Source organism: Ranitomeya variabilis, chromosome 4 (genome assembly GCF_051348905.1).
Source record: "Ranitomeya variabilis isolate aRanVar5 chromosome 4, aRanVar5.hap1, whole genome shotgun sequence".
NCBI classification, from domain to species: domain Eukaryota; kingdom Metazoa; phylum Chordata; class Amphibia; order Anura; family Dendrobatidae; genus Ranitomeya; species Ranitomeya variabilis.
This window is the reverse complement of record NC_135235.1, coordinates 457,118,835-457,137,412: the sequence shown is the minus strand read 5'-3', so window position 1 is coordinate 457,137,412 and position 18,578 is coordinate 457,118,835. Positions and strand designations below refer to the sequence as shown.

At 38.3% G+C, this 18,578-nt stretch overlaps 1 protein-coding gene across 2 annotated transcripts in view; it reads right to left on the bottom strand.

The window, feature by feature from the left end:
- LOC143765192 (bactericidal permeability-increasing protein-like) overlaps positions 1-18,578 on the bottom strand; it is a 52,498-nt gene that overhangs the window by 1,913 nt on the left and 32,007 nt on the right. For both annotated transcript variants that reach the window (XR_013213337.1, XM_077251622.1), the window contains exons 8-14: positions 13,731-13,907; positions 10,296-10,355; positions 10,040-10,207; positions 7,682-7,749; positions 5,724-5,766; positions 1,722-1,785; positions 268-344 (exon numbers count right to left, since the gene is read on the bottom strand). Coding sequence is in view for 1 of the 2 variants with exons in the window: in XM_077251622.1 (XP_077107737.1) it covers positions 268-344; positions 1,722-1,785; positions 5,724-5,766; positions 7,682-7,749; positions 10,040-10,207; positions 10,296-10,355; positions 13,731-13,907 (657 nt within the window). In the remaining variant the exon portion in view is untranslated. The remainder of the gene's footprint in view (positions 1-267; positions 345-1,721; positions 1,786-5,723; positions 5,767-7,681; positions 7,750-10,039; positions 10,208-10,295; positions 10,356-13,730; positions 13,908-18,578) is intronic.

Here is an 18,578-nt window from a genome sequence, read left to right as displayed (position 1 = left end):
TTGTTCTCTGTTCAAATCCAAAACCCATTTGAGAATTATTTTATTATTTGAGCAAATCAAGAAGTTGTGCATCAGGCTTACCGTATATATTAGAATTTACTTAACTCCTTAAGAAAGAAGCAAATTTTTACTTAATGATGGGCACGGCATTTTTATAAATTTTTCTGTCCACTCTCCTTAACTATAACTTTGATTTCTCTTTCCTTTACATAACTATAGGAATCTCATTAATATTTGAGCATGAACGTGATAGAAATAAGGACAAACCTGCTGCGGCTGTAGAACAACATCTGTTAGCTGCAGTTTGTCTAGAAGTGGGAGCGGATAACCCTTGTTCAGAATCTCTGTGTGATCAGAAAAGACATAATTTATCATTGTGTTATCAACATTAATACCTGGGCACCAATCAATCTTTTCATTTACAAGAAAAGATTCATTAAGCAGAACGTTTGACTTCCCTAAGTTATAACCTTTATTAAACATATTAAAATAGTTACAGAAGACAACAAGCACTATTCATCAAAAGATTCATGCCAGAATTGCACAATAAAAGCTTTGAAAAGTTGCCAGAATTTTGTGACTTTTTGTATCTTCACACCATTTTTTCCCAAATCTGCCAAAATGGGTGGAATTGGGGCAAGACAGGGGCATGTCGGGGGTTGTGATGCCACAGCTTGTCTAATTCATGATGAGCTGTGGCTTTCCATAAGCCAGAAATCCAACTCTGGTCCCTGACTGGAGTCAGATTTCTGATGTGATGCACGCAGTCACATGCCGCTCATCATGAATCAAAGGCATCTGACTCCAGTATAGTCCCTCATCAAGACCAGCGTAATTTTTCTTAAAACACTTTTATTTTCTGCCTTGCGATATTCGTTAACATTTTTTGCGACAAATTCTTCAAATTGCATACATGGTTCATGGATTTTGCACAAAATAAAAAAAATGCTGTTTATGTTTGCCTTTAACCTTTTTTTATAACTTTTTGATACAAAAGTCATATGTTCCACTAAATGTCTCAAAATTTGCGCAAAAAATTATAGGTATACATAAAATAATTCCAGTTGGGGACTGGAGTACATTATGAACCTTTTTAAAAAGTTGCAATTGATAAATTAGCCAAAAACATTTGGAAACTCCAAACCACACCCATAATGATGGACATAAAAAAAACAGGAGGACACATGAAACCGAGTTTGAAAAAGATTTGAATTAAAACAATAATAATTCACAGATGAAAAAAGGTAAAAATCTCCAAAAATTAGAAAAATAAGGTCCAAATGCAAAAAGGAAGTGTGTCAAAAATGTAACACCACTATGGCTTTACTAATGACATTCCATTACACTTGTGATGAAAATACCTTCTAGTATCACAAAAACTAAAAAAAAATTAAAACGAGTGGTATTATAGGGCACTTTCATCCCAAGTGAAGAGGGGATGTAGCAGGCAATAATTAGTTGAGCCATTGTGGTGTTGGGTCCCTATCCTCATACCTGCACACATTTTAGGTTACATTTTAGCAAAGTCCAGTCTTCTGAATTGAATTTAGTGAATTGATTTTATCTGGAACTAGCTGCACTCCCATAGTGTTTTTTCTTTATATAATAGGCGAAAACATTATTCTTTGCCTGCTTACAATCACTGACTAAGAGAAAAAAAAGTTAAGGAGGATGAGTAACAAGCATCTAGAGAATAAATCTTGAAGATGTTAACTACTTACGGTTAACCTGAGGCAATAAGATGTGGGATAAATAATAGTTCACAGCCACATTCAATAATGTCACCTGCAACATAGTAAGACATATCGTTACCAATTATTAATGAAGATTCCTTCCATAAAGTACTGTGCTGAGTGGACGGCTTTGATCAACATGAATGGTGAACCTGCAAGATCTTTGGAGTTACTTACTATAGGATTGATCATTACCATTCAAAACATTGCTAATAGGCAATTTCCTAATAAAAGTTTTAAGATAGTTGGAAAAGCAGCATTCACATTGAAGTACCGTATATGTTCACCATTTAACACCAATTTTTTTTGTGTCTTGTATGTAATCAACATGAATAGTGGAGTAAATACTGAACCTTGCTAACAGTCTGAATTATAGTCCAGGGCTACACTCACAATTCTGATGGTTGTCATCAATTATTGACAAGCTGTGGACAGACACATCCCTACATCATTTGCCTTGTGAAAAAACTGCTCTTCACCAAACAGAAATCACCAAAGCTTGTGCTCTGCCAGCATGGAAGTCTGAAGATATATATGAAGTAAAAATTCAGGCTGGATGAGCACTGAAAAGGAGGTGAAGATCCAAGGAGGTAAGTATATAAAAGTTAGAACTACACGTTTCGGGGCCGATCAGACCCTTCATCAGGTTAATAAAACAGAAAATTATACCTTTATATGGGTCACAAAATGATGTAACAGGCTAAATACAGTACTGTTCATCGTTATTGGCACACCTTCCTTTTTTCATATACTTTACAATATCTTCAGAAAAAGATGGAAATGTACAAAAGTTATATCCTCAGGATATTTTAATTAGTGGTCCAAAGTAATACAACAATAAAACATTGTTTTTCAACTTACACGCTACAATTTCAAAGAAGAAACAGCATGTGCAGCAATAAAGGCACCCCTAATTAATACTTGGTTACAAACCCTTTGACAATGATGACAGCCTCCAAACATTTCTTGTAGCCATCTATAAGCTTCTTGCACATCTCAGCTTGTATTTTCTTCCACACTTCCATTGCAATTTGTTGAAGTTCTTGAATGTTTGCAGGGTTCTTTTTCCCAATGGCAGATTTCTGCTCACCCCAAAGATTTTCAATGGAATGGAATTCAAGTCAGGACTCATTACAGGCTATTTAAAACAGTCAATTTTTTTCTTCAACGATTCCTGTGTACTTTTGGATAAGTGCTTTAGGTCATTGTCTTGCTGGAGACTCAAACCAAGTTTTCTTACACTTGGTAGGACTTTTTGCTCTAAAATCTCTTGATAATTCTCTGATTTCAAGATTCCTGATACAGTCAAGGCCTCCAGTACCAGATGCAGGAAAGCAACCCCACAGCATTATGGATACTTCCCCATGCTTAACTGTTGGTATGGTGTTCTTTTCCTTATAACCTTCAGTGCTCCGTCTGTAAGCAAACTGTTGCTTTGTATTGCCAAAAAAGCTCTATTTTTGTTTCATCTGTCCACAGAACATTTTCCCAGAAGGATTGTGGTTTGTCAAGGTACTCTTTGGCAAAGATCAATCGTTCCTTTTTTTGTCTTTTCTTCAGCAAAGGTTTCTTCCTTGGCCTCGCCCATAAAGCTCTGCTTAGTTTAGTGTGCAGCATATAGTACTTGTGGAAACCATGACCCCAGACTGTGGTGTTTTTTCCACCATTTACACCAATCTTCGAAGACATCTCTTGTCAATTTTCCTCTTTCCCCATGTCCATGGTGGTTCTATCCCCTTTGAAAAAGCCATCTAAACGCGAAACGCGCGTCAGGGGTCTTGGGGCGGACCACTGTTCCTGGTTGGACTTACAATGGGTAAGCATTGATGTCGGTCGTTCTATATGCTATGTTGACTATTCTTGGATACAAGCGCTATCTTTTGTGCTTTAATAGTAGTGATACTTTCTTTGAAATATATGGACTCATGCTACACCAGGTCATACTATAGAAGCAGTGTTTCCTTCTCGGAGTGCTCAACTGTTGTTCCCTTTTCTGTACCTTTCTGTATGGGTTTTTATATTTAATATTTAATAAATTGATTATCTTAAGATCATGTGGTGGTGAATTTTATATACTCTGGTCCTTTTTGTGTTTCAATGGTTCCATGGTTGGCAAACTTCTTAATAACATTGCGCACTGTTAAACTGGGATACCAAGGTCTTTGGAGATGGCCTTGTACCCATTGGAAGTCTCGTGTTTGCTAATAATAGCAGATCAGATGTCCTCAGACAGCTCCTTCATCTTCACCATTGTGACAAAGAAACAGGGCCTACCATGTGGCTTTTTAAAATACTAAAGTCATCATTCATTGGCTAATTCATGTCACATGGACACACACAATTAATCACAGGTGATTTTCAGTTATGATTTACCACAGGTGAGTCAAAATGTGTTTCATACTAATTTAATGTAAAGGGTGCCAATACCAGTGTCACAGCAAGCTTTAGGTTTTTCTATTTTTCCCTCCCATTGTTTTTTTGTTTTAAACTATTGTTTACCATTTGCTTTTTTGTATTATTATTTCACTTGGTTCATTTTTTTCAGGAGATATTCCACAACATGTACTTAAAATTCATGGGTGCCAATAACGATGAGCATGACTGTACATATACACATGTGGCCAAAATTGTTGGTACCCTTAGTTTAATGACAGAAAAACCCACAATGGTCACAGAAATAACTTGAATCTCACAAAAGTAATAATAAATAAAAGATCTATGAAAATGAACAAATGAAAGTCAGATATTGCTTTTCAACCATGCTTCCAAAATATTTAAAAAAAAATAAAATAAAACTCATGAAATAGGCCTGGACAGAAATGATGGTACCCTTAACTAAATATTTTGTTGCAAAACCCTTTGAGGCAATTACTGCAATCAAACGATCTCTGAAACTGTCAATGAGACTTCTGCACCTCTCGACAGGTATTTTGGCCCACTCCTCAAGAGCAAACTGCTCCAGTTGTCTCGTGTTTGAAGGTTGCCTTTTCTAGACGTTATGTTTCAGCTTTTTCCAAAGATGCTCAATAGGATTTAGGTCAGGGCTCATAGAAGGCCACTTCAGAATAGTCCAATGTTTTCCTCTTAGCCATTCTTGGGTGTTTTTAGCTGTGTACTTTGGGTCATTATTCTGTTGCAAGACCCATGACATGCAACTCAGACCAGTCTTTCTGACACTGGGCAGCACTTTACTCTCTAGAATCCCTGGATAGTCTTGAAATTTCATTGTACCCTGCACAGATTTTAGACACCCTGTGCCAGATGGATCAAAGCATCCCCAGAACATAATAGAGCCTCCTCCTGCTTCCTCTGGCCCATGTTGAGTGTGATACCCACCATGTCACCAAACAGCACAATGAGTATCTGTAGCCCTATATACAGGCCCACTCACTGATTCCAAGATTGTACACACCTGTACAATTAGTTAGTGGACACACCTTGATTTATCATGTCCCTTTTGTCACATTATTTTCAGGGGTACCATAATTTCTGTCCAGGCCTATTTCATGAGTTTTATTTTTTTTCTTAAATTCTGCGGAACCATGGTTTAAAAACAATGTCTGACTTTCATTTGTTCATTTTCATAGATCTTTTGCTTACTTTTGTCAGATTCAAGTTATTTCTGTTACCATTGTGGGTTTTTCTGTCATTATACGAGGGGTCCCAACAATTTGGACCATGTGTGCAGCATGAAAAAATTTAATATTGCACAACCCAAAATGATCCCGATTTTGGGTCCAGATTTTAGGAACAGCTGGAAGAGTTGGGTGGGATTGGTTGTCCCCATCCTCCAATCCAGGAGGTGAAGCTGGTGTTAAAGGGCAACTGAACTGCTCCATATGGGTTTGTATGCGAAAAGAAGAAAGAACTGTTATGTGCTTGCTAGTCTTTGCTAGAAGCTGATTGAAAGTGGTTGTTAAGCTGAATATGAATATATTTATACATGTAAAACAAATCATCATAAAAAGTAAATACTTGATGTGTACTTACAGAGAAGGGTCCAACATCAGAGTGTTTGAGATCCATTTGTATTCTAGAAACAAAACAAAAGAAGAAATTTGCATCAAGATCATTCCTGACAATTAGTATAAAAGCAAAATTGAACAAAGCCAACCCGAAAGTAATTTTCTGTACTTCAATGTTTGCCAATTCCTGCCCTCACAATCACTATCAAGTTGTGGGTTTAGGCGGATCTAACTACTTAATATCTTGTCCTGTGCAAAAATTGATTTGGCTCCGAACTGTAGTATTCAACCATGTACAGTAAAATATGGTAGGGTGCAGAAAGCCACTTTTAAGATCTTCTAATCAGTCAAAAATAACTGAATGACATTACTGCCACTTACTCTGCAGCTACACATACTGTCCTCTTCCTGCCGCATTGTGGCACACACTTATTTATGATCTCCAGCTGCACAATGCATCAATGCATGAGAGGCAGGTTGTGGTAGAAGGTAGCCTCTCAGATACCCACTTTGTAGTATTTTTAAAAGCCACCTGCATTTTACTGCAAATTACACAGTTTTGCAATAAAGTTATTGGTCGTGTGGCTTTTATAGCGATGAAAAACACACTGCAAAATGGTGGTGGTTCAATGTAAAATATGAGTTTTTAAATATTGGCTAAAGTGGGTTTCTGATAGGTTACCATCTGCCACAGTCTGCCCTACATTGACTACACTGCTAGAGATGATCATAAAGCGTGTGCTAGTGAGTGATAGGAAGAAGACTGTATGTGTTGCAAAGGGACAAGTACAGTATCAGGGGTGTTATTGAGTTTTTAATTTTGGCTGATGGGATACTTTTAAATAAGGTTTCCTGCATTCTGGCATTTTTAAGACAAGAAGCAAATATAAACATTAAAAAACTGCAATAAAAATGAGAATAAAACGTGGAAGAACTGGAGCATAGAATTCATATTAAGTGCCATAAAAGTGATATAACTATATTTTTTATGCATCAGGAATTGCAAGAGATGTTTTCTTTGCAGTCATATCTTTAAACTTGACCTGTCGGGAGTATTGAGGTAGGTTGAGAATATTGTTAAACCCAATCTCATAATGAACAAAGCTTTACTAAATTCAAGCTCACAATCACCCATGGCTCAGGGTAAGGGTACCGTCACAGAGTGGCATTTTTATCGCTACGACGGCACGATTCGTGACGTTCTAGCGATATCGTTACGATCTCGCAGTGTCTGACACGCTACTGCGATCAGACACCCTGCTGAGAATCGTACGTCGTAGCACATCGTTTGAAACTTTCTTTCGTCGCTGGATCTCCCGCTGTCATCGCTGGATCGTTGTGTGTGACAGCGATCCAGCGATGCGTTCGCTGGTAACCAGGGTAAACATCAGGTTACTAAGCGCAGGGCCGCGCTTAGTAACCCGATGTTTACCCTGGTTACCAGCGTAAAAGTAAAAAAAAAAAAACTGTACATACTGACCATCTGATGTCCGTCAGGTCCCTTGCCGTCTGCTTCCCGCTCTGTCTGTCTGCCGGCCGGAAAGTGAGAGCAGATCACAGCGGTGACGTCACTGCTGCGCTCTGCTCTCACTGTACGGCGGCACTCAGTCAGAGCAGGAAGCAGACGGCAAGGGACCTGACGGACATCAGATGGTGAGTATGTACTGTTTTTTTTTTTTTACTTTTACGCTGGTAACCACGGTAAACATCGGGTTACTAAGCGCGGCCCTGCGCTTAGTAACCCGATGTTTACCCTGGTTACCAGCGAACCTCGGCATCGTTGGTCGCTGGAGAGCGGTCTGTGTGACAGCTTCCCAGCGACCACACAACGACTTACCAACGATCACGGCCAGGTCGTATCGCAGGTCGTGATCGTTGGTAAATCGTATAGTGAGACGGTACCCTAAGACATGATACCTTATTATCACTGTTCCGTGTTAAGCCATTGTATGCATACCACATTCATCTGAACTCAGTACATACCTGCTAAGCTCTAAATTGCCAACAATTCTTCCTGAGTTTACAGCTACTTTTGCCAGAGCAGTGGTCGTCTAAGGAAGGAATATGAAAATCATGCATCATAATCTCAAAAGAGGAATAGTACTCATAGACTACATGCCAGTAATAGCACAAAAGCCATCCCACCGCGTCAAGGTAACTCTGATAGGGACAGTCCTACACTGTCTAATATTAAAACCTTACCATGTGTCAATATTGACTTCAGTGTGAATAAGGGCAGACAAAAGGACTGGGCCCAACCAGTGAAACACCAGACTGGGGAAGCCTTATATATAGTCTCTAGCTCAGAAACAGGGAGGCCACAAGTCAAGTCCTTTTGTCTACCCTTATTCACACTGAAGTCAACATTGACACATGGTAAGGTTTTAATATTAGACAGCTATTTTTTGATCAAAAAACAGTATTGCTGAAATCTCTGTGTTATTTAAGTGCACTTTTGCTTTTTTAGTTAGTTACATCAGGGTTTTCGCTTACTTTTTTCTCTTGTAGGTTTTAATGTTTTGTGGCCAATGTGAACATGCGTTTAACCTCTGCATGTGTACCAACTCAAGTTAAACTCAATTTTGTGTTTTTTTCTCTGTATTGTTGCATTCTGTGCAAGCCGGGGTGTGGCCTCCCTGTTTCTGAGCTAGAGACTATATATAAGGCTTCCCCAGTCTGGTATTTCACTGGTTGGGCCCAGTCCTTTTGTCTGCCCTTATTCACACTGAAGTCAACAGTGACACATGGTAAGGTTTTAATATTAGACAGTGTAGGACCGTCCTGATCAGAGGTGGTGGGATGGCTTTTGTACTATTTTTTGATCAAAAAACAGTATTACTAAAAACTCTGTGTTATTTAAATGCACTTTTGCTTTTTTACTTAGTTACATCAGGGTATTCGCTTACTTTTTTCTCTTGTAGGTTTTAATACATGCCAGTAATGTAGACCACTTCATGGTCAAAGGTCTGGACACAACACAACTGCAGGAGGATAAGCATACAGGTCTTTCATGGGGTTGTCCAGTTCATAACTTTTGATGACCTATCCCTAGGATAGGTCAACAATATCAGATCAGTGGGCGTACAGACACCCAGCAAACCTACTGATCAACAGTTCACAGCTCTGGAGCCAGTTGGATGTTAAAAATGTGGTAAAAACACTGCATTTTTGGTATAATTTTGGAAAGTCACATCAATAACCAAAGACATGAACGTGATGTGTAAATAAACCGTTATCATTGATAACAGAAATGAAATCATATAAGTGATGTCATATTGGATAATGATACAAATATCTGACTACAAACCCAACATACTAAGGGAATGTTCCCCACAGTACAATGGCTACTTATTAGAAGGGTCATTTGACAATTAGATGATCACAAAGTGTCTACCTGCTGGGACCCTAGCAATCAGTTCAGCTGAAATCTGGCAATGAATGTTTAGTTTCCCTGCAGCGTTACCACAGGAGAGTTAAAAAACTACACAGTGCCCTTTCAAAGGGAACCTGTCACAAAATTCATGCAGCCTAACCAAGATTGCAGCTAGATGTATATTTCCCTGAAATGCACAATGGTGAACCCGATAGCGACCTGAAATGGCACAAGCAGTAGCCAGCTGGGGACCACACCAGACTAGTCGGGTATCTCCCTTTGTTTCCAGGATGGCTTTTTCAGGCTCTAAAGCAGTGGTTCCCAAACTCGATTCCTCACAACACGTCAACATTTCATGTTTTCAGACTCCTTAGTATTTCAGAGGTGATGGAATTATTATAAAGGCATCAGAAATTCCCACAGGTTCTCTCACCTGTCCAATACTAAGGAAATCCTGAAAACATGATCTATTGGGGGACAGTTTGGGAAACATGGGTCTAAGGTCACATCTTGCCAGCTCACTGATCTCATAATAAATCCTCTCCCTTGTGTTGGGTGCATGGTTCCATAAACATGGAGGTTGTTTAGGAAGAGATCATGGCAATGCTATGTTTATGACCAGAAGGTCAGACTTTTAATTCTGGAGATTGCTTTTTTACTTTATCTATGTTCTGTAAAATAAACAAAAGTTTGATAGTCTGGAATAGAAGTGCTGGAATTCACCTCATCCTTTTTCATACTATGGCTCATGCTCCCCATGGATCCAATGACATGTTCCCTTTCAACTAATGGGCTGTTGTGTAATGCAGAACTAAACCTTCTTTTTAACCACCCTCCAATCTAGTCATGAGAACTGACAGTTACTAAGAAGCGTGTATAAAATGTGTTTGGACTTGGAATTGGCTTTTTACAATTCAAATAATTATGTATCTTAACCTGACAATCTAATATTTCAGAACTTAACCTACTAGGTTTAAAAGGAAGACAGGAGCCAGGGAAGAGTTAGGTAAGATTACATAGGCCTGGATATCTAGTTTTGGTGAAATAGTCACATTTCCTGGCTTGATGTCCAATGATGGAGCTGATGTGGATGAGATCTGCAGTTTCATGAGCATATCTGGATACATCTTTGATAACTGTATACAAAAAATAGATGAGTCTGAGAAAATTATTGTGCTGAACCAGTGTGTCAAATAGATATGGACATCTTTTAAAGTTTCTTACCTGAGGGATCAGCACCCCAAACGAAGAGGTGTTCAGTCGAATGTTGAATTCCTTAGGAATCTATGATGGAGACAAAGCCTGAATATTCGCTAACATAACTAATAATAACTTAAAGGCAATAAAAAGAAGTTTACTATCGTGATCAACTCTAAGTTTAGTGCTATGTACACTGTATACACTAATATGCCATACCTTCCATGTAGGAATATAAATAATATTGCTCCTCCATCAACGGCCATGTTGGGAACAGGAGAAATCTGCAGTATGTGAGGAAGGCTGTACCAACAAGTGTTGCAGGAGAACTTGCCAGTGGCACAAAATCATGTCCTCCAGACACTTGAGTTGAGATCCCTTTTACTATCCAGTTTATCTTTGGGATACACATAAATCTTGTAGTGATGAAATGAAGTGTTACAACTTGGTTTAAAATATTGTAGAAGCCATTTTTCTTATAGTAATTAGAGCTCATTTAAAAAAAAATACATAGAATATGAAGGAATTGAAAATCTGCCAAAAAAAAAATTTGGCTTTCATAGGTTTTGGAGAGATTTTACTAGATGATGTTTTTTTGGAAAGGTTTTATTTCATATGATTTTTAAACAAATATTTTCTATTAGGGTTTTTTTCCGTTCATAACCCCATATTACAAACCAAGATACATGTTAGTATGGTACCTGACAGAGGACAATGGAGTCTGGACTTTTACTGGGTAGTATGGATCAGAAACCATAAAAAGCTAGTTGAAAAGTTACAGGCAGAAATTATATTTAAAATAAATATCATTAAGAAATTGGAATGCGAAATGTATTTGTTTAACCCCTTCATCACCCAGCCTGCTTTCACCTTCCTGACCAAGCCAAATTTTACAATTTTTGACCAGTGTCAATTTATGTAATAATAACTCTGCAATGCTTCAACAAATCCCAGTGATTCTGAAATGTTTTTTTCGTGACACATTGTAGTTTGTTAGTGGTAAATTTAGCATTTGTGAAAATATAGGAAATTTGGCAAAAAATTTGAAAACTTTGCAATTTTCAAACTTTTAATTTTTATATCCTTAAACCAGTTAGTCATGCTATACAAAATAATTTATAAATAACATTTACCACCTGTCTACTTTACAATTCTGCATCATTTTTTAAACTTTTTGTTTTTGTTAGGAAGTTAGAAGGGTTAAAAGTTGACCAGCAATTTCTCATGTTTCCAACAACATTTAGAAAACCATTTTTTAGGGACCACATATCATGTTTGAAGTGACTTTGAGGGGCATATGTGACAGAAAATACCCAAAAGAGCGCCATTTACCCAGCGACTCCGGTCGCATTACACGTGCGCCTACGTAGACAGGACTTCTTGTTGCATCCAGGCTACCCTACCAGTATTGGAATTTATAGAGACAGGATTAACGTTTCTCCCTGCACCAGATCTCTTATATTTGTTCTGATGAAGGTCCGGATGTGGACCGAAAACGTTCAACTTGCCTTTATGGATGCACATCAATAAACCTTTTGCATATGATAATTTTTCATCTAGAGTGCCAAGTTTTTTCGAATTTGGATTGGTTGGGCTGGATACCCTACTTGAGCACCTACTCTATACACTACTACGAGTGCCGTGTTGTTCTATTATTACAGTAAGGAGTAAAACATCATATAAAATAAAACCTTTCAAAAAAAAATCATCTAATAAAATCTCCCCAAAAACATAAAAATGAGAATTTTTATGACAGATTTTCAATTCCTTCATATTCTATGTATTTTTTTGAGAAGTGCTCTAATTACTGTAAGGAAGGTTGCTTCACAATCTTTCTAACCTTGTAACCCTTCAGTTCATCAATACAAGATTTAAGTATATTCCACAGATAAATTGGTTATTAAAGGGGTTCTCAACTTTATCCTTATTTTAACAAGTGCCTGGAGGACATGATTTTGTGCCACTTGCATAGTTTTCCTACAACACTTGTTAGTACATCCTTCCTCACAAACTTAAGATTTCTCCTGTTCCCAACATAGCAGTTGATGGAGGAGCATCTTTATTAGATAGACTCTAGAAGGCGTATTCTAGGTGATGTACTTCCGAGTCACAGCCATTTTTGTTCAGTATTGTTTAACTGGATAAATATGTGGTTTCTTTACCCTCATGCTCTGGGGGAGGGATTTACTGTAGTACCTAATTTTCTATACGCTTACGCATTTAAGGCAGCTATCTCAGAGGTAATTCATGCTCCTAACCTGGCGTCCCTCCGCATCTTCCTGTAAAGGACTGAAGACTTTCCTCCTGGCCTCCTGATGAACCTGATATCTCACAGGGAAAACACTTCAAGGCGGTAACATGATTTTGTAAAAATGTACTCCTTGAAAGTATTTTCTATCTATGACTATCTATGCTGTCCTGTTTCTTATTCCCATAGTGCTATCATTAGGTTAAGAAATTATGAATGACTATTTTGCCTTTTCTAGTCTTATTAGGGAATATTAAGGCTTAGCCTACGTTGAGCTGAGGCACCATTTCACAATTTTAGGGTGCCAACTTCCGTGGCTCAGGTGGGGATACTTGGAATTATGGTCTTAAAGGGGTACTGTAGGTGCGCTTTCCTCTTACTGACCTATTTTTTTAGGGGCTCCTCTTTTTCCCTCTCATTATATGTATAGTTTAGTGGTATTATTTTGGTGTTTTTTAATGAGTCTATCTAATAAAGATTTATTTTTAAGGAGGTAATATTTTTGTTTCTATATATATTTTTAGATATCCTTATTTTGTTTATCTTATGTTTTCTGTGAATTTTTGTTTATATAGAAAGAGCATGTGAAATCAACATCATCCAATTGAAAACAGCGTTCTTTGGTGCAGTGTGTTTCAACTGTGGAGGACAAGTCCAATCACATGCTACTCCATAAAATTTAGCAGTCTGCGAGGAAGGAAACACTAACAAGTGCAGGAGGTCACCCCGTAATACTAATATAATAGTGGGTGCCATAAATTCATGTCCCCATAACATTTCTTAAAGGAATTATCCTAAGAAATGTATAATTTATCTAGTGGAGAGGTTATAAGTGCTTGGTTGAGGTCCAACACCTGGAAACTCCAGAAATCCAAAGTCGCGTATGTGGAGTGGTAGAGCGCAAGTGTGATCACTTCTCTATTCACTTCGGTGGGATTAATGAAATGGCAATTTCTGTCAGTCACATAAACATGAATGCAACAGCTGTCATGAATGCGCACCACACTGGAGAATTCGCATTCGCACTGGAGAATTCGGGACCTCAGTCTTGGGATTAGTGGTAGTCAGACCACCAATCCTACACATAAATTAATTTAGTGATTAGGAAACAGAATAAGCCAATATTTGGCTGCTACTGTTTCTCAGAAGGGTTTACCCTTAGATCTGTCAGGAACCACCAGTTTCCAAATAAATTTATGTTATCCTGGACTTACCATGCTGTCAGTGACATTGAAGACGAGTTTTCCAGCAGAATAATAGACAAAACCAGCCGTGTTAAACAAATAATCTGAGACTCCAAAGTAAACCATGAGGCTGTGGTCAGCAGGTAAGGTCAGGGTCGGTGGTGAGAAAGGAGGAGGCACGCGATGGGACAACTCAAAAAATTCCCCCTGCAGAGACATAGTATAGGTACTATTACTTAGTCACGACATAGGAATATGTGCATATGAAAACTCATTTACTTATGCACATAGCATATATTGGTTATTAATGTTCTGTACATATAGCTTTCTCTGGAAATTTGCTCTCTCCTGAAAGGAAAAAAAAATTATCTAGCTAATGCCACCCATGAATGTAGCTACAGTACTTGTAAAGCAATATCAGACTCTAGATGGCACTAGTGAGACAGTTTTCTTACCTTCCAGGAAAGAGCTAATATGCATTTTTTTTTCCCATACAGCATTGCCAGCAAGATTCCATACTCATCTGGTCCCTTTAAGGAAACTCAATTACTCCGAACACGCAAACACACCAAAGCAGAGTGCAAGATTTGCTAGACTACAATTTACCAAATTCCTTAAAAGACAGCAATATCTTAAAGATATCTGTGTACAAATATAAATTAAGTTTACAAATCTGCAAAAACAACTTTAATTGTGCATTTAATAAATGGTGGTCAATGGTGTTTTTTTATACCAATTTTAGCAAAATCATGGCAAAAACCTTAATAATTATGCAATGAAATATGCAATAAAAATAATTTATTACTATGCATCATGAAACAAATTACAGCATATTACATTAAAATAATATTAAGATTTTTGCCATGATTTTGCTAAAATTGGTAAAAAAAAACCACATGAAATAACTGCAACATCATAATATTCCAATGTTAAATTGTAAACGGGCATCTGCAAGATGACCTAAAGGTCCAAATGAACAGTTTATTAAGAGACTGGTGTCTTTTAAAGAATTTGACAAATTGTAATCTGACAAACTTCAGCTTAAGACTGATGTATGAATTAATGGGGTTTTTCAGTGAAAATTAGTTACCGTAACCTGTCGATCAGTGGGTGTCCCACCATTGGATTCTGCACCAATCAGCAACTTAAGAAATTTTTATCTCCAACGGTGACCATTTATCCCCATTTCAAAATGGCTCTGCGGACGCTGGTACACCGCTGCATTCATTCTCTATGGGGATCCTAGAAAAATCTGAGCACAGCGCTTGGCAGCCTCATAGGTCGAGCCAGCGCACTGCCGCTCCATTCTATCAAGGATACAAGTACTCTGTTTGCCGATAAGTGCAGCTCCCAGCTGTCAGATCCACACCAATCAAGAAATGATCATGTATACCCAGGGCCGCTTTTAAGCAAAGTGGGGACCTAGGCAAAAGTTTAAAATGGGGCCCCAAATGCTAACATATTGCACATCACACAGAAGCATTTCTGTTGTATTTACATGCGCAGAGTTTAGGCCGCTAAATGAGCGTGATCGACAATACTAAAGTCTTTGATGCTTGTTTCCCGGCCTCATTACACCAACTGAGAAAGAATGATGGGAACAGAACAATCACTATTAGATCAATCTGTCCCCATACAGTATAATGTTATCAGCAGCACATCTACAGTTTACACCGATGATGTGCTGCTGAGAACAATGATTTTTGTTCCCACATAAACAATCATTCGATGAATATGCAGCATTTTGCTTGTTTATTATAATACACCCCATAGTCCTCCACATAGTTTAATGTGCACCACAGTCCTCCATATTGTGAAATGCAAACCCCATAGTCCTCCATATGACATAATGTGCCCCATAGTCCTCCATATAGTATAATACACTCCTCATAGTCCTCCATATATTAAAATACACTCCTCAGTCCTCCATATAGTATTATACACTACCCATGTTCAGGCTCATAGATTGGGCTTGAGGGGCGTGACCGGATGCTGAATGTGACCGACGCCTAGTCTGTGAGGGTTCCAAGCCACGAGGCTGTCAGCAGCTCATGCTGGCTTCATAGAGTTTCTCAGCCGCCAAGGACTTTTTGTTATAGTTGCTTCCCGTTTCTGAAGCTGTGTTGAGAGATACTATAGAGATATAGAGATACTACAAGCTGCTTCTCTTTTCATGGAGCTGTACTGAATGCTGGCTGTTCCTGTCAAAGGAATTTGTTCACTGCTTATCATTTACAAATTACATGATGACTCGCGGGAAGAGTAAGCAAACATCACCTCCTAGACTGCCGGACTTCTATCCAGGAGGCCAGACGGTACATGCAAGGGGAAAGGTAATTCCAGCTACTCCACCCAGAGAACCACACTCCCCGCAGGGAGGAGGGGGGAGAAATGGAAGAAGCATTGCACCATCCCAACACAATGAGAGCAGTAGTTGTAGCAGCAGCAGCTCAGCCCCACTTACAAAAGGGGATATGAATGAGTTTGTAGCTACAGTCCGGGCATCACTAAAAGAAGATTTGTATGAGATGCTAAGTGAAATGAGGAAAGATGTGGATTCCCTGGGAGACAGAACAGCACATATAGAGTCTAAAATGGGGGAATATGCGACAACGATTAATGCCCTTGTGGACGAAAATGAGACTCTAAAAAGTGAGTTGTCTAAGGTGCATGACAAATTAAATGATTTAGAAGACAGGTCTAGAAGGCAGAACATCAGAGTGCGAGGTATTCCGGAGGACATAATAGATAAACAGCTGGCCCCTTTTATGTTAAGATTTTTGGCTGTGGTACTACCTGATTTCTCGCCTGCAGAACTGCTTATTGAAAGGGTTCACAGGATTCCAAGACCAAGACACCTGGATTCTACATATCCTAGAGACATTTTGGTCAGATTGTTGCGTTTTCCTACCAAGGAAGCATTCATACAACAAACAAGAAAGCCCCTTACACTTCCTACGGAATTTCAAGGGTTACAGGTGTATTCAGACTTATCTGCAGCAACATTGGCAAAGCGCAGAGAGTACGCACATGTATGCGCAGCCTTGAGAGACGCTAACATTAGATATAAATGGGGGTTTAATCCTGTGAAACTCCATATAATATATGAAGGTAATATAGTGGCCTGCGTCTCACCTAAATCAGCTGAGGAGAAATTAGCGGGGTGGAAAATTGCATATACCCCTGCCAGAGTGGAAAAAGGGAAGAAAGTAGTAAATGACTGGAATAAAGTTTAAGTCTAAGTCTAAAGTGCGAGAATGTAGCCTCGTGGCCGGTCCTCGAGACATTAACTGGAGACAATTTTGTTTTCCAGACCCCAACAAGGCAGATGGTTTTTTTTCTCTGCCCGCTGCCCGAGGTACAGGGCCTCCCCTATAGTACTTGTGATCAACCATAGGGCTCTGAATGTATGTCGGTTTTTTTTTTGGTTTAAAAAAATATATATATATATTTTTTTATTATTATTATTTTATTATTTTTTTATTTTTTATTTTTTTTTTATTTTTATTTTTTTTTTCAGTTTGGATCTGAAAGAGACGGAGATATCTGTTTGTTTTATGCGTTGGATATCACAGATATTAGTGTATTTAATAGGAGTAGTTCAAAGGGTAAGGAGGAGGAGGACTTTATAGCAGAAGATATATATATGTTGTAATGAGTATAAAAATAATGTCATTAAATGTTAAAGGCATGAATTCCCCTAGTAAAAGGAGCATGGTCTGGTCAGAGGTGTTAAAATCACAAGCAGAAATAATCTGTTTACAGGAGACACATCTGCTTGAAATAGATAATAGGAGATTTCGCCATGACCAGTTTCCACATATTTTTTTTTCTAATAATACGGCCAAAAAATGTGGGGTCTGTATTATAATTAAACATACAGTGGCATGTGAAGTGTTACAGACATATGTAGACTCAGAAGGGAGATTTTTGATTGTGTCCTGTACTTTAAATGGGATAATTCATACATTAGCGACAATATATGCTCCGAACAGGGGCCAAGGAAAATTCATTAGAAAGGTATTTAAAAAAATACAGGCAGGTAAAATAGTTTGTGGGGATTTTAATCTTCCTATGAGTAGAGAGATGGACAGTTCTCGAGGGGGAGTGCGGAGTCGAGGGGAGTTGAGATCATTAGCACTCGAATTTCACTATCATGATTATTGGAGATATGTTCAAGCATCAGAAAGAGATTATACTTTTTTCTCCCACCGACACCACACATATAGCAGAATAGATTATTTCCTGGTAGATGATAACATTTTATTAAGGAGTATGGAAGCAAGGATTGGTCTGATAACATGGTCGGATCATGCTCCTATATATCTTAAGATCTCACTGTCCCACCAACAAGCGCCCATATTCAGGTGGCGCATGAATGAGGAAATGCTCCTGAATGAAAGGGTATTTTCTATAGTAGGTTCTGCAGTAAGGGAATATTATGACCAAAATGACAATGGGGAGATCAATGATGAAACATTGTGGATGGCACATAAAGCGGTTATAAGCGGGGTGTTATTACAACAAGCTTCTATTCTGAAACAAGGAAAGGAGAAGGAGAAAAGAGAACTTCTGGGCAGATTGCAAACCTTAGAATCTATTAACAAGAAGGCGGTCACTCCTTCAATCACTGCTGAACTATTTTCAATCAGGTTTAAATTACGAGACGCTATGCTGTCCGCGTATGCACATAACATGCGTAAATTAAAAATTAAGTGGTATTCTGCTGGGGATAAAGGGGGGGCCCTCCTTGCTCGAAGAATAAAAAAAAGAGAGATAAAAAATAGGATTGAATATATTTTGAAGTCAGATGGGTCTTATGTGAGAAATCCTATGGGAATAGCTGAAGAATTTGTTAAATATTATATAGAGTTGTAT